The 19,967-nt window shown below is 47.2% G+C and overlaps 2 protein-coding genes and 1 long non-coding RNA gene across 3 annotated transcripts in view; 2 read left to right on the top strand and 1 right to left on the bottom strand.

The window, feature by feature from the left end:
- ROCK2 (Rho associated coiled-coil containing protein kinase 2) overlaps positions 1-3,459 on the top strand; it is a 117,569-nt gene extending 114,110 nt beyond the window's left edge. Inside the window, exon 34 of the mRNA XM_066237491.1 lies at positions 121-3,459. The gene's annotated coding sequence lies outside the window, so the exon portion shown is untranslated. The remainder of the gene's footprint in view (positions 1-120) is intronic.
- Positions 3,460-4,646: 1,187 nt separating this feature from the next.
- SLC66A3 (solute carrier family 66 member 3) lies at positions 4,647-16,606 on the bottom strand. The gene is made up of 7 exons (XM_066236867.1): positions 16,338-16,606; positions 13,941-14,023; positions 13,799-13,868; positions 12,436-12,493; positions 9,418-9,538; positions 7,266-7,307; positions 4,647-6,106 (listed from the first exon to the last, which is right to left on the bottom strand). The coding sequence occupies exons 1-7, from the start codon at positions 16,478-16,480 to the stop codon at positions 6,015-6,017; spliced, it is 609 nt and encodes a 202-aa protein (XP_066092964.1). The 5' UTR covers positions 16,481-16,606; the 3' UTR covers positions 4,647-6,014.
- On the top strand, positions 15,846-18,562 carry LOC136308947 (uncharacterized). Its single transcript, XR_010726198.1, has 3 exons — positions 15,846-16,054; positions 17,062-17,309; positions 17,985-18,562. It is a non-coding gene; the product is annotated as an uncharacterized lncRNA (long non-coding RNA).
- The last annotated feature ends 1,405 nt before the right edge of the window (positions 18,563-19,967 follow it).

Below are 19,967 nucleotides of genomic sequence, written 5' to 3'. Positions count from 1 at the left end.
AGTATAGTTGGAAAACTATATAGTTTGATTATGTATCTGCAGTGCCTTTTCAAAGAATTTTAGTAATCTCTTAAAATTATTTCACTGTCTCAACTAACTATGTTTTTCCTTTCTTTCCAGCTAACTGCCTTCTATGAATGCAGTCATTATTCAAGGTGGTCATATTCTTCCAGTTAAAACAAGACTGAAATGTGATGGCCCAAAGTTTATTAAAAAGCTATATTTTCCTGAGAGACTGATATACACACACACACGCATACATATATACACATATATAGTCCCTTTATTTCTGCAATATAAATTATAAATCTTAGAGAGATTTTTCTGGGCTCTTTGGAGCAACAGGTTGAACCAACAGTGATTGGTTAATATAGTAAGAACATATGCAACTCTTCCAAACTCGTTCTGTAAAGTTCTCTTGGCAGTCACTCACACTACATTGCACAAAAGGCTTGAGAAGCATTAAAGGAGTCATCTTTTCAGCTTCAACAGAGAGATTTCACCAGCATGTTTACCAGAAGAATCTGGAAATGGATTTCACTACAGTGAACTAGACTGCATCTTTTTAAGAAGTGACCATTATTCTGCACACGTGTATGTATATGTGTGTGTGTGTCCATACATATATGTAGTACACCACACATATATAGTACTGTAATACTACAAGAGGGTTTTCTAAACCCCCACTTTATTTTTTATACTCAATCAGATATCATTACTACAGTAGTAACTATGCACTTGTATAAAGCCATAACAATTGGGTTTGTGTCACTCATTGTGTATACCTGATGGAGCTGCATGTTCATGTTACTGTAACAAAAAGTTTGACTTTATTATATCAGTTTCTAAATGCTTCATGATAGGCAACCTGACCCCTGTGAATGCCTTAATTTAATTTTTTTCTAAGCCTCAGCCCTTTTCTGTATTTAAAAAAAACACAAAACAACAAAAAAACTAGTGTTTACCAGCTCTTAGGATGCAAATTTGCTTTGCAGAAGAAAATAGTGCACTATTTTTACACATCATAATTATCGATGTCAGCCTCTTTTGATTGTATAAACAGAGTTTTTTAAGTATTGGTGATAGGAACAATAATGGATAGTATTAGAACTAATATATCTATTATGTATATCTATTCTTTATCCAGCCCTTTTCACAGACCTCAGTATTAGTGTGTGACTAGGAAATGTTTTCTCTGCTCAGAATTTGCTGGTTAAGGACATTTGTGACTATTTTTACATTTCACACTCAACATTCAAAAATTATCTCAAGTATAAAGAAAACTAAAACGTACTGTAGATATATTTTAAATATTTAAATGTGATCCCTTAAACACACAGTCGTACATGGCAATATTTCAGTAATGGGTTGTGAAGAACTGGCGGCTGGGCGGAAGCGGCCTCAGAGGCACTTCCCTGGTGGTGGTAGTGCTGTTGGAGTTCCAGTCTCTGCAAGTGCCCATCTGCGGGACTTCTCATGGTCCACAGAGCTATCTGTTCCGTACTGCAACAGTCTGCATCAGTGATGAGCACCCCGTAGAAAATGATGTAGTCTTTTTATCAGTCTCTGCACACATACAACATGCACAGTTCGGTGTGATACTGAAATACATCATCTAATGTTTCAATGAAGGAACTAAGACATTTTTCATTGGTTCTCTCTGGGGTCAGTGTGGAGATGTTGGAAGAGTCAGGTCCCCAATAGCGATGCTATTGTGGAAACTGAAGAGTGGCCTTTGGCCCACCGATGTCCTGAAACCGCCTCGCGTCCCTCCCCTGGTGCCCAGTCCGCATGCCCATGCCGTGTGTGCGGGCACTGGACACGCGTGCATAGGCCTGGTCCCTGGCAGGTGCATTTTGCAGCTCTGGTTTGGGGCACAGATTTTTTTTAAAGGAGATTTAAAAATGAGAAATATATAAAATTTATATAGAATAAATATTTCCATTCATTAGACTTGTTAAAAGGAGACTGAATTAATATTTTATATAAAGATTTTGTTACACTATGGGAGGCTCTATCATATTATTCTGAATTGGAGAGTATATATATATATTTTTAATAAACTATTAAGGTGAAATAATTTGAAGTTTACACATGAGTAATTGAGATATTTGAGTTAAAATGGCAGAAGTTTAAATTTTGAATGCTGTGTATAGTAGAGACTATGGAGAATCATGGTGTGGCGCAGCTGCACAGGGAATGTCATGTGACTTTTGGGGGGGAGACATTCTAAGGGGTGAAAATAAAATTTCTCCCATGGAGATTCTTCTTCACATTATATGGTTTGATGTAAGGGTTATAAGGTTATTTTTCAGCTGGTGGAAATGTGCTTGATAAAGATTCTGACCTTGGGTAAGAACTCGCCTTGGACCCTGTTGCTGGTTCCATGTACATCCATGAATGGTACATGCATCTGTCAGGTGTTCTCTTCCCAGCACTCATCAAAGTGATGTTGACTTAGTTTAACAACCAGATGTTGTGCCAGCTTCTCTTTTTCTTGAGGCTCCAAAGCTTCCAAGATATATATAAGAAAACCAAAAGTTGTTTGTTTCCTCACACCTGATTTCTCCTAGAGCCATAAATACCTCCTCTTGAGAACTAAGAAGTAGTGAATACTGGGATTTTCTTAGTTGGATTTTTGTACTTTTTGTGGGGATAGCAAGACAGAAATAGAAGGAAAACTGGTATTACTGTTGAGAATTAGTGTATAGTGAATTTTGGAAAAGTATTTAAAAAGTGCTATCTAGAAACAAGATTTTTTTTTTTAATCTGAACATTTCAAATGCTGTAGCTTAAGAGTAAGTATACCAACAAATCTAAAGTCAGGTCAGTGTTCTTAAAGCGCGCCTGTGCCGGAGTTCCAGGAGCCTGGCCCTCGGGTCTCCCCGGACCAGGCGTCTCCCCGGACCAGGCGTCTGGAGGGCCTTGAGGAGAAGCCCTCTCGGTTGCCAAACCGCAGGTTAGGAAGTTATGCTGCTGTCATTCATGTGTTCTCCTAGATTCTGGTGGTAGAGAAATGTAAGACACTATGTTACCTTGTTGAAACATGCTTTAAGAAATGTTTTTAAAAACCTGGTGAGAGTGAGTCCTCCCAAGTCTCTCAGTTGATACTGCTACTGACTCACCTGCCCTCCCTGGAACAGGGCTTCAGTTTCCCTGGTTGTGAAGACACCGTGGCTGATCTGTAAAGCACTTTGAAAACAGGCGCTGTGAGACAGTGCTGGATATTATGCTGGGGTCCTCTTACTCCCTTCCCCCTAATGATGCATTTTGTTTGGAAGTGTAATAAGTTATGAACTGCATGGTTTAGATAATCATAAGTATTTGATCGGCTGTCCCCTTTGAACAAAAATCGTATCCCCTTGATATTTCTTTTTTAAAAAAATTTGCATCTTTGTAGTAATGTAATTGTATTTTATGCCTGCTTTTTATATTAAAAAATAAATCAATAAGACATAAGCATTTTCATACTTTTACTGTGAAGTACACCTGGAATGCTGCAACCTAAAATTGACCCCCCAAACTTGCCTTCCCTACAGGATGGGTATAGCAGACAAGTCCTAACCAAGGTTACAGGCTTGGGCATTTTCGGCCATCAATTCGTGCACGGAGAAATACAAAATGGAGAATTTCTGCTCGGAGTTGTTCTCCGATTTGAATTTGGTGGGAGGGGCTTGCAAACCTGGGTCAAGGGCAAAGAGAGGGGCAGGGTACTTGTTTTATCAGAAATAGGGCGTTGACAGGTGGTTTTCTAGAAGGAATTCCTTTGGTCATCGGTGGGTTCTTTTCTAGGATACTACTGGCTGGCTGGCCTGGGCCAGGTTATGAGTGCCTACATCTATAAGGGGAGGCTGCTTCCTGCTTACAGGGTTGTTTGGTGAACGCATCTAAGAAAATACATTCTTAAAGGAGTTGCTGCAGTGGATAAAGCGTCGACCTGGAAATGCTGAGGTCGCCGGTTTGAAACCCTGGGCTTGCCTGATCAAGGCACATATGGGAGTTGATGCTTCCAGCTCCTCCTCCCTTCTCTCTCTCTCTGTCTCTCCCTCTCCTCTCTAAAATGAATAAAAAATTAAAAAATAAAATAAAAGCACCATGAGATTGTTGGAGAAAACACTAAATTTATAAAAAAAAAAGGAGTTGCTTTAAACTGATAAAGTACTAACTTTTAAAAGTATTTAAATATTTGTTGGACTAAAATCATGTAGTTTGTATTTATACTAATGGTCAGATTGTAACTGCATATGAGGAAGGATTTACTTGGATTTTTAAAAAAGTGACAACTATGATTTTAAAAACTACATAATGGTTGATTTATTTTTAGAAAACAGGTTTCTCTTCCTGCTTGCCCCAGCCAGTAGTTCTAAAAGGATGAACCAGTTTGTACTTTTTTTTTTTAAAAGATTTTATTTATTCATTTTAGAGAGGAAACAGAGAGAGAGAGAGAAGGGAGGGAGGAGCAGAAAGCATCAACTCCCATATGTGCCTTGACCAGGGAAGCCCGGGATTTCGAACCAGTGACCTCAGTGTTCCAGGTCGACGCTTTTACCCACTGCGCCACCGCAGGTCAGGCCAGTTTGTACTTTTTAAGTAGCACTTTACATATCTGAAAACTAATCACATTAAAACACAGTTTTAAGACTCAGCAGAGTTCAAAATATGAAAGTTTATTTTACATAGGAAACAAACATCTAATAAACATTTACTTACTGCATATATATATATGGGAGAATAATGCCATTCAGTTATATGGGGAAAGAGGGTTTTATAAACTTACAGAAAAGCACAGCATACAGTAATCTTGTCGTGTTCAGAACGTAACTGAGAACCCAGCAGTATACCCTTTACAGCATGTATTTATATTTTCAATACACAAACCTGGTTGAGGTAAACTGTATTTTATACCAAATTTTAATAATGGTTAATCATATATATATGACCCTTTATAAAATGGCAGCACTGTGCTAGAATCAGAATAAGAATTGCTTCATCATAGAGATTAAATCCAATAGTACTTTTGTTAGGAATTTCTTAAAGGCACAGTATGAAGTTAAAGGACTACTTTGGTATGTAATCTCAAGCCATCTACATTTTTGCTTGCCCTGCTCTACTTGCTGTAGCCTAAGGAGGAATTATACTATGCTACGATACAATAAGGCCATCCTGTTATATCTTTGTTACCATCAAACATTAGTCCCAGAAGTGGACCCTAGTAGTCGATTACAATTCTGCTTCTGACTGAACAAAATCCCACTCCATGTTCATTAGTGCTGTGCAGAGGACTTTTTTTTTTTTTTTTTTTTGTATTTTTCTGAAGCTGGAAACGGTGAGGCAGTCAGACTCCTGCATGCGCCCGACCAGGATCCACCCGGCACACCCACCAGGGGGCGATGCTCTGCCCATCCGGGGTGTCACTCTGTCACTACCAGAGCCACTCTAGCACCTGAGGCAGAGGCCAAGGAGCCATCCCCAGTGCCCGGGCCATCTTTTGCTCCAATGGAGCCTGGGCTGCGGGAGGGGAAGAGAGACAGGAAGGAGAGGGGGAGGGGTGGAGAAGCAGATGGGCGCCTCTCCTGTGTGCCCTGGCCGGGAATCGAACCCGGGACTTCTGCACGCCAGGCTGACGCTCTACCACTAAGCCAACCGGCCAGGGCCCAGAGGACTTCTTAAAAGATTATGAAAGCTGAAAACTAGATGTAGTTAGCTCTTTAGAAAAAACTTAAAATCATGAGTTTTAAGGGTCAAAGTGATCTCAAAATGGGATCTTGGTGATTTCCATCAATCATCAACCTTCTCAATGCAGATATCTGAGCCCTAACAACCTAAGGGGGAGGAGGGGGAAGGGGATGGGAAATCATTGTTATACAAGGGTTCAAATGGCTTTTTTTAATATTCCTTTGGCTTCAAAGTTTCTGAAATGATTGACTAAATTTATACAAGACTTTGATTTAGCAATGAGCTTTTCTTTCCTTTGGTTCAGTTATTCGAAACCCGCTTTGTAAGTCACGTGTCCATCATTCAGCCTTTACAGCTGTCTTCCGGTAGCGAAGAACGGTAGCTGTCACCCAGAGATTTAAAGCCAGCATGACCACAAAACGTATAAGGACTGAAAAAGAGAAAAAGTATATATTATATACTGTTTTCACATTATAAAACAAAACCATTCTGTTCTAGAAGCCTAAATAAAGTGTACACCTTCCCCAACAATTAAACAGAGCTACAGATCATGAGAACTTGTGAAGGACTTTGGTCCCAAATACAGTTCTAAGAATTTCTGGGAAAAAATGATCTTCCTATCGTGACTACCATTGGCCACTTGGCCTGACTGTGAGTAGTCATTTATCATCTTCAGTGTTTAAATTGGAGGAATCTGGTTCTAGCTGATAACAAATATTATAATTTTTTAAACCCTCTTTACTTATGTTTAAGTCTTAAGTGTAGTGAGTTGTGTCTCAGAACACGCCATGTAAGGGCAAGGTGGTATATCCAGCCTTCTGTTCAGGTAATTGAAAAACGGGCACAAATACCAAGCATACTTTATTGAGGTAACCACGAAAATGTGTCTCTTCAAAATGTATTTTAAAAATAATGGTGATGTGAGGACCACTCTCCTGATGAGTAAGTTTCATGAGGTTTAATGTATCTTTGTGGTGTAAACCACTTATATTAGCTAAACTGGCTTTATGATACACTGATCACTTTCAGGAACAGCTGTCATCTTAGATATAAAGGCTCTGGACCATTTTGCCACTGCGCCACCCCACCCTCCTCAGAGTCCCCCCCCCCCACTCCTGTAGCCCGCCTGGTACTCCATCTGAGGCTAGGCCTTGACGCCTCTGCTCGTGACCTTCACAGATGCTGCTCCTTGGAACCGTCTCTTCCACCTTCTCCAGGTCTCTCACCTTCAGTTGACTCCCAACTTCCTCCAACTGGGTCAGGTTCCCATTCGGTGCTTCTGCCCCCTCTCAAAACATTTTACAGTATCTTTCAACAGCTAGTTGTGAGATTGCTGTCCGTTTCCACTGGTAGAGTGGGAATTCCACGAAAACAGGAATTGACCGTCCTGTGCATACTCTGCCAGGTACTATGGAAGCAGGTGCTCCGTACAAGACCAGTGACCAGGAGACCAACAGCACATCAGCTGGTCTCTAACCTTACTACCCAGGGGGCCACGTGCACCTGCTAAACCCCTAAGACATTTACAAACGAAGGAGGCAAAATGGCACAACACTTAAAAAGGAAGTGAGCGAAAATATTTTGCTTACTTGTAAGATCACTAGTGGTCATTAACGTTGTTACTATTCTTGCTGAAAAAGAAAATTTTGGGCAATAAATAGCAAGTTGCTTCCCAAACACCCCCCTACCCCCAAAAGTGACTTGAATATCTCATTTACATATTGAGCTTCTGATAAGATTTCATTTAAAGAAAGGTTCCTAAAATGTTTTTAAATCACTGCACTCTAGCCCACTGATTTTATAAATAAAGGAAACCGAGGCCTAGGAATGGTTACGATTTTCCTAAGGGTCTAACGAGAACTGTTTAGTTTAACTCATTTTTTTTTGGTATGGCACTTCACTCGGGAAAGTGGCCAGTTTAAACTGTCCCATGTGAACTGAGAGAGCCACACTAGACCGACAACTCAAGGCAGGCTTTTCCCTAACCCCAAACCAACCCATGCAAAGCTCCCCCTCTGCCTTTTATTTTAGCATTTAGCATATATTGACAATAGTTTTCTGGTCTTGTCTTCCAGCTACACTCAGCCCCTGAAAGGCAGAGACCAAATCTTAATCAAATGTCTGTTGCCAGTTTGGCTAACTCAAGGGTTTCCACACAGAGTCCTGGTGAACGGCTGTTGATTAAATCAGTGATTTAAACGGGATAGAAGGGTCTTAACACAGATGGAGAGGAGATTCCATCCAGTTAGGAAAGTGGCCAACTAAGAGGATTCCCAAGTTGCCTCTTATAAAGGCTGTAAATAAATGGTATGTGGCAGTACCTGGCTGCAGGGTGAACTGGACCAGAGTGACCACAGGAAATGAGGGTAAGTGCTGGATGCACACTGCATTCATTTCCAAGTTGGGGCTGAAGTCGTTAGCCTCAGCTATTAAGCTAGGCTGGGTTTAAAGCTGGTTCATTCCTCCCCCCCCATAAAACTATAGCCCTCTATCTTCCATTCAACAAACATGTAAGTACTTGTTAAGCACAGAATCCCACGCAAAACAGACTGAAAGGTAATGGATGGTCTCTAGTCACAAGCTCTGAAGATTCCCTAACAGAGAATTTAATCAGCAATATTTAAAGGTTAAAATGCCTGCAGATAAAATTCAGGAGCTAGTAAAACACACCTCCAATTAGCAAGCCCAGAAGTCATATAAATATATCTAATCATATAGATCAGTGGTCCTCAATCCCCGGGACGCGGACCGGTACCAGTCCGTGGGCCATTTGGTACCGGTCCGCAAAGAAAGAATAAATAATTTACATTGTTTCCGTTTTATTTATATTTAAGTCTGAACGATGTTTTATTTTTAAAAAATGACCAGATTCCCTCTGTTATATCCGTCTAAGACTCACTCTTGACGCTTGTCTCGGTCACGTGATACATTTATCCGTCCCACCCTAAAGGCCGGTCCGTGAAAATATTTTCTGACATTAAACCAGTCCGTGGCCCAAAAAAGGTTGGGGACCACTGATACAGATAGTATATGTATATAGGACACTAACAAAAATAAGAGAGCTAGTAACATATCTAATTAGCAATTCCAGAAGGCACGTGTGTGTGTATATTCTAAATAACTCTGGACATAAAGGCCCCTACCAGCAACCCTAGATAAAATGGGCCCAATAAGATATAGAAGAAACATGAGGAAGTAGAATTCAAATATCTACAACTACTAAACCTGATTCATGGGATAGCTCTAAATTTTAAAGTGTTTCTACCTAAATATATTTGTATTTCGGGCAGTTCCTAGAAGAACCCAAATACATAGTGGGAAATCTCAAGGAGACCAAGCTATGGCTCCGGAAACACCCTGCTGCTACCAATTATATCCAACCTGAAAAGCTGATGTTTTCATCTCCTTAATCTGTCACACCACAAAGAGTCAACAGTTTAAAACAAGTTAGTGGATTCAATGTAATCATGCTCCTGACACTTTCCCAAAGAGTGGAAACTCAATACTGTGCTTTCTGGGTGAAAGATGTGCCTGCACTTTTTTTTGTAGCAGTTGGAGTGTGGCTCTTGCAGACAAGGGAGAGCAGTCCGCCTTAAGTCGCCTTGGCCACGTGGGCATTGGGAGGTTCTATCTGAGTAGCTATTTGCAAGGGACTAAGGCTGGCAGGGACTGGCTCCTCTGGGTAGATGCTGGAAGCCTGAAAGGAAAGCCCTCCCCCCTCCCGCTGAGTTCTGCTCTTACTGGCACAGGTGTAGGACGCCAGGCTCCAGGTGACCGCGCTCACAGCCCCCGAGTCCCGTGTCTTCCACAGGGATTGCAGCTGAGCGAACTTACTGGCTGCACTGATGAGTGTGCAGAAATTCTGTGTGCACAGGAAACGGGGGAGTTAGGAATCCCTTAGTTAAAAAAACAAAAAACCAGGCACCAGAGAGGGAAAGTGCGTTTGAAGCCAAAGTGTCAGGTCAGGTAGCAATAACCAATCTGCACAAGGGCAAAGCTCAATTTAGTGAAAAAGAATGCGACAGGGAGGCATTCACTTATAACCCACCAAGCCCACCGCCCACTGAGTGACAGCCTGAAGCTCTTGTGAGGATGAGAGTAAGAGTCACTTCTTGGCCCCAGGCTCATCTACCCCACCTGCCACACAGAGATGTGCATGTGGCTGTCACTGTGTTTTAGGGTCTGGGGAAAGCCACGGGGCTTTGACCTGATGGGTTCAGAGTCAAAGTGGCAGCTAAGCAGCAGCTCTGCATCCCTGGCCCTGCAAGGAGCCCACGTAGCAGTGCACCAGGCCCCGCGCCCCGAGCAAGGAGAGATTAGTGAGAGCCTCCAGTCGGCTGGAACACGCCTTTGAGCGGCGGGGTGAGCGAGGTGAGAGGGAGGCCGGTGAGTGGCCGCCGCCACGGCCATCACCCACGTTTGTGCTGGCAATGCAGAAACAGAAGGGGGATGAGTATTGTGGATATTCGGATTGTGGATATATTCTGAGGAGCAGCTGTCGAGGTTGATTCCCAGCACCAGGGTTTCGGGCCCATCAAGGGGGAGAATTGGGATGCTGTTCACTAAGATGAGAAGCAGGACCTCCAGGGCTGGACCACCATGAGCACCCCAGACATCCCGGCACCCGTGGTTGGATAACCATCTGCAGAATGTGCTGGAGCCCTGGGGCCCCTCATTGAAGAAGTCAGGGAGATGAGGGGCAACCCGAGAAACACTAGGAAGTCTAGGGTATTCTGAAGTCCAACTCTTTCTCCTCCTCCCTGTGGCTCCACAACCTCAAGCCAGCATCTTGTCCCCGAGGTCCCGGTGCATGCCACAGCATAGGCACCAGAAAACCCTTGGGGACAGCAAAAGCACAGAGCCTGCATGCGCTTCACACTCCACGAGGGGAAAAGGAAACAATTTCATGAACTGCATATTAGGGCACCGGTGTGTGGTAAGAAAGAGAGTTACCTGAGACCGGCACAGAAGAACTAAAAAACTCCTGTGTCCTTGGACCTCTGCACCTGGTTCCTGCCGGGTCTGTCACCCCAAACAGCCAGAACCACATCAACTCAGCCAGCAGTAGCAGCTAAGACTCTAAGGGATGTTTTTTGGAGGGTGGCCAAATTTAGCAAATAAAAATACAAGGCAACCAGTTAAATTTAAAGTTCAGTTTAACAACAACAAAAATTATATATATAATTTTTGCAAAAAAAAAAAATATATATATATATTTTTTGTATTTTTCTGAAGTTGGAAACGGGGAGGCAGTTAGACTCCCGCATGTGCCCGACCGGAATCCACTGGCATGCCCAGCAGGGGGCGATGCTCTCCCCATCTGGGGCATCACTCTGTTTCAACCAGAGCCATTCTAGCGCCTGAGGCAGAGGCCACAGAGCCATCCTCAGCGCCCGGGCCAACTTTGCTCCAATGGAGCCTTGGCTGCGGGAGGGGAAGAGAGAGACAGAGAGGAAGGAGATGGGGAGGGGTGGAGAAGCAGATGGGCGCTTCTCCTGTGTGCCCTGGCTGGGAATCGAACCCGGGACTCCTGCACGCCAGGCTGACGATCTACCACTGAGCCAACCGGCCAGGGCCTATATATATTTTTTAACGTAAGTATGTCCCCTGCGCCCTGGCCGGTTGGCTCAGCGGTAGAGCGTCGGCCTAGCGTGCGGAGGACCCGGGTTCGATTCCCGGCCAGGGCACACAGGAGAAGCGCCCATTTGCTTCTCCACCCCTCCGCCGCGCTTTCCTCTCTGTCTCTCTCTTCCCCTCCCGCAGCCAAGGCTCCATTGGAGCAAAGATGGCCCGGGCGCTGGGGATGGCTCTGTGGCCTCTGCCCCAGGTGCTAGAGTGGCTCTGGTCGCAACATGGCGACGCCCAGGATGGGCAGATTATCGCCCCCTGGTGGGCAGAGCGTCGCCCCTGGTGGGCGTGCCGGGTGGATCCCGGTCGGGCGCATGCGGGAGTCTGTCTGACTGTCTCTCCCCGTTTCCAGCTTCAGAAAAAATGAAAAAAAAAAAAAAAAAAAAAAAGTATGTATGTCCCCTGCAATGTTTGGGACACAATTACACTAAAAAGTGATTCACTGTTAACATCGCAACCCTACTTATTTGTTCTCTCACCAGGTTGAAACATGACATAGTTAAGTCCAAGAAAAAGTCATAGATGAGATGTTGGGGGAGTAGGGGATGAACTCATGAGCTGGGTGTGGCAGGCAGTGACATGTGACCACCAATCAGTTCTCTCACCTCTCTGGCTGCGCGGAAATGTTCGCTTGGTCACCTTAGAGAGAACATCTGTGGTGGAATGCTTCCTGACTCACTACCAGAACCCTATTCTCACAGCATGGGAGTTTCGGTCCTAAACCAAGAAGGGAAGAAGTCTAGGGCTTACATACCCTTCTCCAGGGAGGGCAAAGATATTGGCATGGGTGGGGGTGGGGCAAATTTAGAAAAATAACGAGTATGTGGCCAATTTGTAATTATTAACCAGACAGGAAGCTTGCTATACTCAGTTCTTCATTCCACTGCTAACCACCTCCCCAGTCAGACTCTCTATGGCCCTGGAAAAGGAAGTAAAAAACTTGCTATACATTGAGATGAGAATGATGTCTGTTACTGTTACTATTCGGAGAGCATGGCTCTTTTCTTCTCGCTATCCTTTGGTACAGCTGAAATGTTAACACCTTGAACATTTGATCTATCAAGTTCTTTGCAGGGCAGGCGACAGGGAGAGGACGGAGTGACAGACTGCTATTTTGCAGCTGGTACTCACCATGGCCAGGTCTATGATCCACTTCTGCAGGGTGAGGACAAACCAAGATGTCACAAATCTGACCAAGCATTAAGGAAGTGGCTGGGCCACCAGCTCCACCAGCCCCCACCAGGGCCCATGGAAACAAAGCCAGACCCCAGGGGTTCCACCTGGAAGTCCACTGTGGAACTGGGGCCACTCTTCTAGAACTTGTCAGACTTGGAAAAGACAAAGATGGTTTCACGTGCACACGCGCTATGAGTTCACAAAAACAGACGCGGATCATGGAAGAAAATTACAGAGAAGTCTGTGTTCGTGGATTGTTCCTAGGGCTGGGGATATCCCAGATGATTTTCACTTCCAACCTCATGCCCCACCGTGCAGACATTGCCCATGTAATGTCACAAGTTAAGCTCTTACAAGAGGAGCCAACATTATAAAGTAGGCATGTTCTGCAAAACTGGTATCACACAAAACTCTTCACTGATTTCCCTTTTTCACTAACTCCTGTGTAAAAATGATAGAGCAGGGACAGCAAAGCTAGCAGAGGAGGAACAGTATCTGATTTTCATCCAGCTCAGTGATGTTGAGGAACAGAGAGCACAGCTCGAGGGGCTGAAGCAAAAACAGGAGAGGAAGTGGCCAGGCAGCAAGGGACCACTGGGACCTCTGCTGTGACGTTGGGCAAGTTCATTTCTATGTCTCAACCTTAGTTTGTTTAACTGCAAAATGGACTTAACATTCCCTGCCCTATCTCCCCAGTCAATGCCTTGTTGCTCATTGTAGGAACTCAACAGGTTGCTGTAATTATAATTGATACCATTATTTAAATCAGGTGCCCCCAAACTACTGCCCGGGCTGCATGCGGCCCCCTGAGGCCATTTATCCGGCCCCCTGCCACACTTCCGGAAGGGGCACCTCTTTCATTGGTGGTCAGTGAGAAGAGCACTGTATGTGGCAGCCCTCCAACGGTCTGAGGGACAGTGAACTGGCCCCCTGTGTAAAAAGTTTGGGGACCTCTGAAAATGGACAGACTGAAATAGACAATACTTTGTGCTATATGTCAGTAGACTAACTACTAGCAACCTGGTCAACACCAGAAAGGCAGCATGAATGCAGGTGGATGAAACCTGGTTTTGAAAAATCTCTAAAGCAATTTTTAAATTAACTAGTGTGTGTGGAGGGAAGAGTGCTGTCCCATATTGTCCAATATTGTACTATTGCACCTCATTCCATTCATCCCTGGTAGACATTTCATAAAACACGACCACCAATAGCAGCTACTGAGATCCTAAACCAAAAAGACATGTATCAGGCAAAGTCCCTGCTGTCAGCACCCCGGGGCCCGTCTCCAATTCTCCAAAGCCAAAAGCCAAAAGGATACAGAGTGAGGTAGGGCACTGCCCGGTACACATTCCCGTTGAAGTGGAACACGCAGAGCAGCAGGATGACATCTGGAGGGAAAGGCTCTGAGTGAGAGGGAGGAGGGGTCCCAGGGCCATGCTGGGCACGGAGGGCTTAGTTACCTTGTACGATTAGAATGGGGTACTCCAAGTAGGTCAGCAGTGGGTACTCGTAGTAACACTGGTACCGGAGAAACACCAGGAACCTGGGGAGAGCAGGGCACACCTGAACTCGGGAGACCCGACCAGCTACACTCAAGAGCACAGGCTTCCTGGGAAAACCTTAGAGCGGGTGGCTGCAGCCCGCAGATATCAAGGAGGGAGGTTGGGAACAAAAAGGATGGAATGTTCATTTAATAATCTCCACAAGTTTGGAGCATCCAATACTGGCTGGGCCCTGGGCAGAATCTAATGGTCTGTCAAGTCCCTTAGGATGGCCCCTTACAAACGATTTTTACAAAGGACTTTCCACTGACGGGGAATAATGCCTGTCCCTGCCACTGGAAACCTGCCCTGGACAGCTGTTCCAGTAAGAGCAAAATGACAGCAACCCCCTGTCAGGCAGTTCCTGCAATGGTCTGTCTGGACCCCTCCCTGATCACCAACCACCCCTGACCTCCCAAGGTCCCCTCTGTGCCTAGTCCTCTCACTGGTGTCACTGTGCATGACCCCAGCCACCAGTGCATGCTGATCCCTGCAGGACTATTAGACAAGCCACCTCTGGTGCCACCATCAGGCTCTCCTGTCCAGGGGAGCTGCATCCCGCTGCCGGAGATGGTTTTTGCTAAGGTAAACTGTGGATAAAGTGCCAAGTGACATGGCTGGGTAAAGGTCAAACCTTTACCTCTCATCTCAGGAAGGAGTGGCAGGGTGTGGACAGCCTTTGGGGCTCCACAGCCCCCCTACCCCGCAGGGCCTAGCCTCGTTCCCCCCACCCCCCACCCCCCTACCCCACAGGGCCTAGCCTCGTTCCCCCCACCCCCCCACCCCCCTACCCCGCAGGGCCTAGCCTCGTTCCCCCCACTCCCCCCCCCCCCCCCCCCGCACCCTGCAGGGGCCCGCCTCCTCTTCCCCAGCTCTGGACTCCCCTTGAGACCGAGGCTGCTCTCCTGGACCTTCCATCCTCCTACACACACCCTCTGCCCGCCACCCCCCACCTGAACAAACACCGCAGCCACTTTGAGCCAATGTCCGCCATCCTCCAGGGCACCTCTCTACTTCCAATCCTTGCCATCCAGCCTGGGGGCCCAGGTGATAGAGTCACTCCCAAACCGGTAAGAGGGCACACACCTTCCTCTCAACCAAGCCTTTCCAGGTGAAGCCTCTCATTAGGTGGGCACAGGGGCAGGTCCCCTCTGGGCGGGTGGGAGATAGCTCATCTCCACCAGATCTCTGCCTCCCTCCTTTCCAGCCTGCAGTCCTGATCCCAGGGCCCACCAACCAGGCTGCTCTTCCAGGGCCTGCTTCTGTGCAGGGCAAGCCCTCAGAACCTCTGGGGAGATGGGGCGGGGGGGGGGGGGGGGAGAAGCCAGGAGGCTCAGCCTAGCGAGGAGCAAGGGTTTCATGTGCCAGGCTTTCCCACTAACTCGAGTCTTCCCAACCAAGTTGTGCCACTCTGCGACTGCGTGTAGGTCTTTAAATACTGAGCCAGAGCACCCACTCCGAATTTCCGACGGGTGAACCACCTCTAGGAGCAGTCTCTGTTGGTACCGCCCCCCACCCCCACCCCCGCCATCAAGTGCCCTTCCTCCACTGCCTCCGGAGCTCTCCATTCTCCCTATCGGGCCCCGCTCCGCCCCCAAACGTGGAGTTTTAAAAAGACACACAATCCCTAGAGAAGTCCAACCCGTCGTTCTACAGGTGAGGAAACTGAGGTGAGAGACAGGAAATAAGGGTGGGCGGTGGGCTTAGGGAAAATGTACTGTCAAAACCCTCTTGCGGAGGGTAATTCTCTGAGAAATGCATCCTAGGCAGTTCCGTCCTCCTGCGAACCTCAGAGTGCGCCTGTTCTTGGCACTTGGACAAACCTAGCTGGTGCCGCCCACGGCTGCAATTGTATGTGCTGTATTTTCACACGATCGGCAGTACGGGAGGTCTCCACCACCTGGTGAGCCATGCAGTGCCCTATGACATCACCATGGCTAAGAGGTCCCTAGGCGACAGAAATATTTCAGCTCCATTTTAATCTTATGGAACCACCGTGGGACATCGTAGACCTAAACGTCTTTATGCGACAGGTGACTGTATATGAGATTCTTCAGGCGCAAATGGCCTGGTCACAGCCAGACGGTCGGTTTTTTCCCTAACGGGGCAGCGGTGGTTCGCTGGGTGCCGGTTTTCTCATCTGTAAAGTGGCGTGGGCTATCAATTTCTTACCAAACAGGTTGGTGGGCAGCGAATAACAAAGGCAGTGAGTGGCCCGGGGAAGTGCCGCTCCCCCCGCTCCGCCCGCCCTACTTCACGTCACGCGCGGCTCTCCGGGATCCTGCAAGCCAGGGGCGGGGTGAGGAGGGCCCTTACCCCGCCAGCTCCAGAAGCAAGCTTGGGAGGCTGAGGCCCCGCGCGCTGCGCGCCGCCAGCAGGGCGGAGATCTGCGGCAGCTTCAGCGCCGCGCACACGAGCAGCGTGCTCCAGTTGCAGAACCACAGCAGCCCCGGGGCCATGGCGTCCGCGGCTCAGGCGCTCGAGGGTCGCAGGGCTCGGCGGACCCGGCTGCGGCGGGAGGGGCAGCCGCTCAGCAAGCGGACGCTGGGCTCGCCCAGTCCTTCCGCCTTCCCTGGCCCGGGGCCCCCGTGGATGCCCGGGCCGCCCCGCCCCGCCCCGCCCTGTCCCGGCCCACGCCTCCCACCCCGATCCGTCTCCGGCTCCCGGGCCGCCCCGCCCTGTCTGGGACCGCCTAGCGCGGCCCACACCTCCCATTCGCCTCCGCCCGCCGGCTCCCGGGCCGCCCCGGCCCATCCCAGGCCCGCAGTGAGTCAGCCTTGCCCTGCGCAAGAATATACTCGCCGCTGATTCACTTTTCCGTGTTAGATTGGCTCGCGCACTTCTGAGTGCGCTCCCCCACAGGTCCGCTTTCCCACGGGTTAGATGGGCAGAGACTGCCCGGAAGGGCAAACGGTCACCCCATGCGGGGAAATGGACCGTTTGGTTGGCATTTTCACTTCCTAAGTGTTTTTCTTTGTTTCACTCACTAAGCATTTCCTTCATTAAAACTTGTAACGACCTTAACTACCCGCCTTCGCAGGCCGCACCCTGCTCTCCGTGCAGACGGGAAACAGGCCTGGAGAGGCCGGAGGACTAGCTGCGCTCCCGGGGCCTGGCGGATGCCTGTTCCGTTCATTTACTGTGGGATACTGCGGCGGAGCGTGGGAGCGTCCCACCCCAACCCCTGGAAGCTTCCTTCTTGGGCGCTAGGGTCTCAGACCTGAAGCCCTTCCCATCCCCCAGGCCTTTGCACTAGAGCACTCCGGAGTGAACATTTTTCTTAAGAAGGTAAAATAGATTTCTATGGATAAAAGAAGGTAACTTAGACGACACAAAATGAGGGGGTGAGGTGCATTTCAAACCCTTAAAATCGCGTGTTCATTGAGTCCTGGCTATGACATAGTAAAAGCCACAAAATGCAAAGCCAGAATCCAGGATGGCTGGTTTGCGCTCTGCACCTCGGCCTCTATCTGCTCCATCCTTCCATTCTCCCTACTCCACCTGCCCACACCTGGCCACCATCCCTTCCCTCTGGAAAAAAAACAACCACCCAGTTGGTCTTGAGTCCTCCCTCCAAAGGTAATGGAGAACAGGATGTCTAGAAGGAAACTTTTCAGAGGAAACCAAAAATTGTGTGTGTGTGTGTGTACGTGTTTAGTTCTCATCTTTTCGACATCCTGAAATATCTACAGGTGAGATATTATGAAGTCAGGAATTTGTCTTAAAGTATTGGGGGTTTGGGAGGGAGGGTGGAGATATAGATGAGACAGGATTAGTGAGATGATAATTTTAAGTCGGTTATGGTAAATAATAAGGGGACTCATTCAGTCATATATAGATACGCACACACATTTTCTGTATATATTCACATACATTATGGATACAATATATATCTCTCTCACACACACATACCCACAATTTTCTTTTTTTTTTCTCACAATTTTCTTTTTAACAAAACTCCAGCTTTGTAGACACAGCAAGTTGAGGAGCATGACTGCCACCATGATGGCTGAGTCTATGCTGATCTCAGGGCAGAGATCGTGCCTGCCCTCCACGGCGTCTGTCCCTGCCTCTTCCAAGTTACAGTGCTCTGCTGCTCCGAACACAAGTAACCTGCTGTACTGGGCCATGGATCTACATTTAATGAGTTCTCAGATGCTACAGGACAGAGCACGAGTGTGCCTCCATCCGGCAATGAGGGGGAGCTGCCTCTACAAGGGGTGAAGGGAGTAGGTCAGTAGGTCAGGAGCACGGAAGAGTGTGGGAAAATGGTCAGGAATTAGACTGTAGTCCTGAGAAAAGTCTTTGGTGCGGACTTTGGAACACTAAGTCCTGTGGGGCAAGAACGCTGCCCCAGCAGGAAGCAGCTGCTCCCTATAGCCTTTTCCTGCATACCTGAAAGCTATTAGCTAATCACCCTTCTCTGCACCTGAATCCATTCTAGACTAATTTGACCCAGGCTAATTTGCTTGCTGAGCAAAGACACCAATAAATATGATGAAGCTGCAGAGATCCGGGCTCTCAGTCCTAGAGGCTGGGAGTCCTCTGTACCCATCTTTTCTGTATGTTGTGTCTTGTGTGTTTTTTCTTAAGTCCTGCAGTGCCTTCCTTTTGTGCACACCCATTGCTGAGCTGGTCGCGGCAGAGGAGGAACACCTCTGCTCCCCCTGGACTGAGTCTCAAATATGCTGAAGTGTAATTTCAGGTTTTGTATGCAGGGGTCATCTAGACCAGGGGTCTCCAAACTGCAGGCCGCATGCAGCCCCCTGAGGCCATTTATCCGGCCCCGGCCGCACTTCCAAAAGGGGCACCTCTTTCATTGGTGGTCAGTGAGAGAAGCACAGGATGCACCGCAAAGCGCTGCGTCGCTCACTACAGTACTACTTCCGGTGACGCGGACGCATGCGTCGCAGCTCCGGAAGCGCATCATATCACTTGTTACGGCTAGCAGTGACAAATATAGAACCGGCATCGAGACATTGACCATCTCATTAGCCAAAAGCAGGTCCATAGTTCCCATTGAAATACTGGTCAGTTTGTTGATTTAAATTTACTTGTTCTTTATTTTAAATATTTTATTTGTTCCCGTTTTGTTTTTTACTTTAGAATAAGATATGTGCTGTGTGCATAGGGATTTGTTCATAGTTTTTTTAATAGTCCGGCCCTCCAACAGTCTGAGGGACAGTGAACTGGCCCCCTGTGTAAAAAGTTTGGGGACCCCTGATCTAGACAGTTGACTGAGTGCCCCCCAGGGGTCCAGTAAAGTCAGCTACCATATTTCCCCATGTATAAGACGTTCCCATGTATAAGACACAGCTTAATTTTAGGGCCCGAAATTATTTTTAAAAATGTATTACATAAAGTGATTGAACTCAAGTTTTATTCATCATAAAATTTATGCAACTCCTCATCACTGTCAAAACTACTGTTCATTAGCTTGTCCTCATCCATGTCTAATAAGGAATCACTGTCTTCATATATTGCCTCTTCCTCAGTTCCATCTATGGCAGCGGTTCTCAACCGGTGGGTCGCAACCTCGGTGGGGGCCGGACGACAAATATGTATTTCCAATGGCTTTAGGCGACCCCTGTGTTTTGGTCATTCGACCCCCGCCGGGGTCACGACCCACCGGTTGAGAACCGCTGATCTATGGCATTTGAAATGCCACAACCACTATATAAGATGCACCCAGTTTTTAGACCCCAAATTTTTCAAAAAAGGGCACGTCTTATACATGGGGAAATATGGCAATTCTCAGATACCATGATTCAGGAGCAAGCTGTGTGGTAAACATCATGCTGGCCTCTGCCCTGGTTAGATTGCAAATTAGTGGACACTCCCTGCTTACAGGAAAAGTAAAGTGGGGAAGATGCTTTCCTACAGGTATGAAAGGTCTAGAGCAGCAGCAGTGACAACTACAGTAGCTTCCAGAATCTGCAGCGAGGT

This window comes from Saccopteryx bilineata, chromosome 6 (genome assembly GCF_036850765.1).
Source record: "Saccopteryx bilineata isolate mSacBil1 chromosome 6, mSacBil1_pri_phased_curated, whole genome shotgun sequence".
In the NCBI taxonomy this organism is placed as follows: domain Eukaryota; kingdom Metazoa; phylum Chordata; class Mammalia; order Chiroptera; family Emballonuridae; genus Saccopteryx; species Saccopteryx bilineata.
Note: the sequence above shows the minus strand (reverse complement) of the source record. Positions and strands in the feature narration are given on the sequence as shown.

What these genes read in the sequence shown, in the direction of transcription:
- SLC66A3 (XM_066236867.1), bottom strand. Translation starts at nt 16,480, where the DNA reads ATGGCCCCGGGGCTGCTGTGGTTCTGCAACTGGAGCACGCTGCTCGTG. An exon ending in GGCGTCCTACACCTGTGCCA is followed by an intron (nt 7,308 to 9,417) that starts GTAAGAGCAGAA and finishes TTTCTTTTTCAG; the next exon opens with CAAGAATAGTAACAACGTTA. An exon ending in GACCACTAGTGATCTTACAA is followed by an intron (nt 6,107 to 7,265) that starts GTAAGCAAAATA and finishes TCTCTTTTTCAG; the next exon opens with TCCTTATACGTTTTGTGGTC.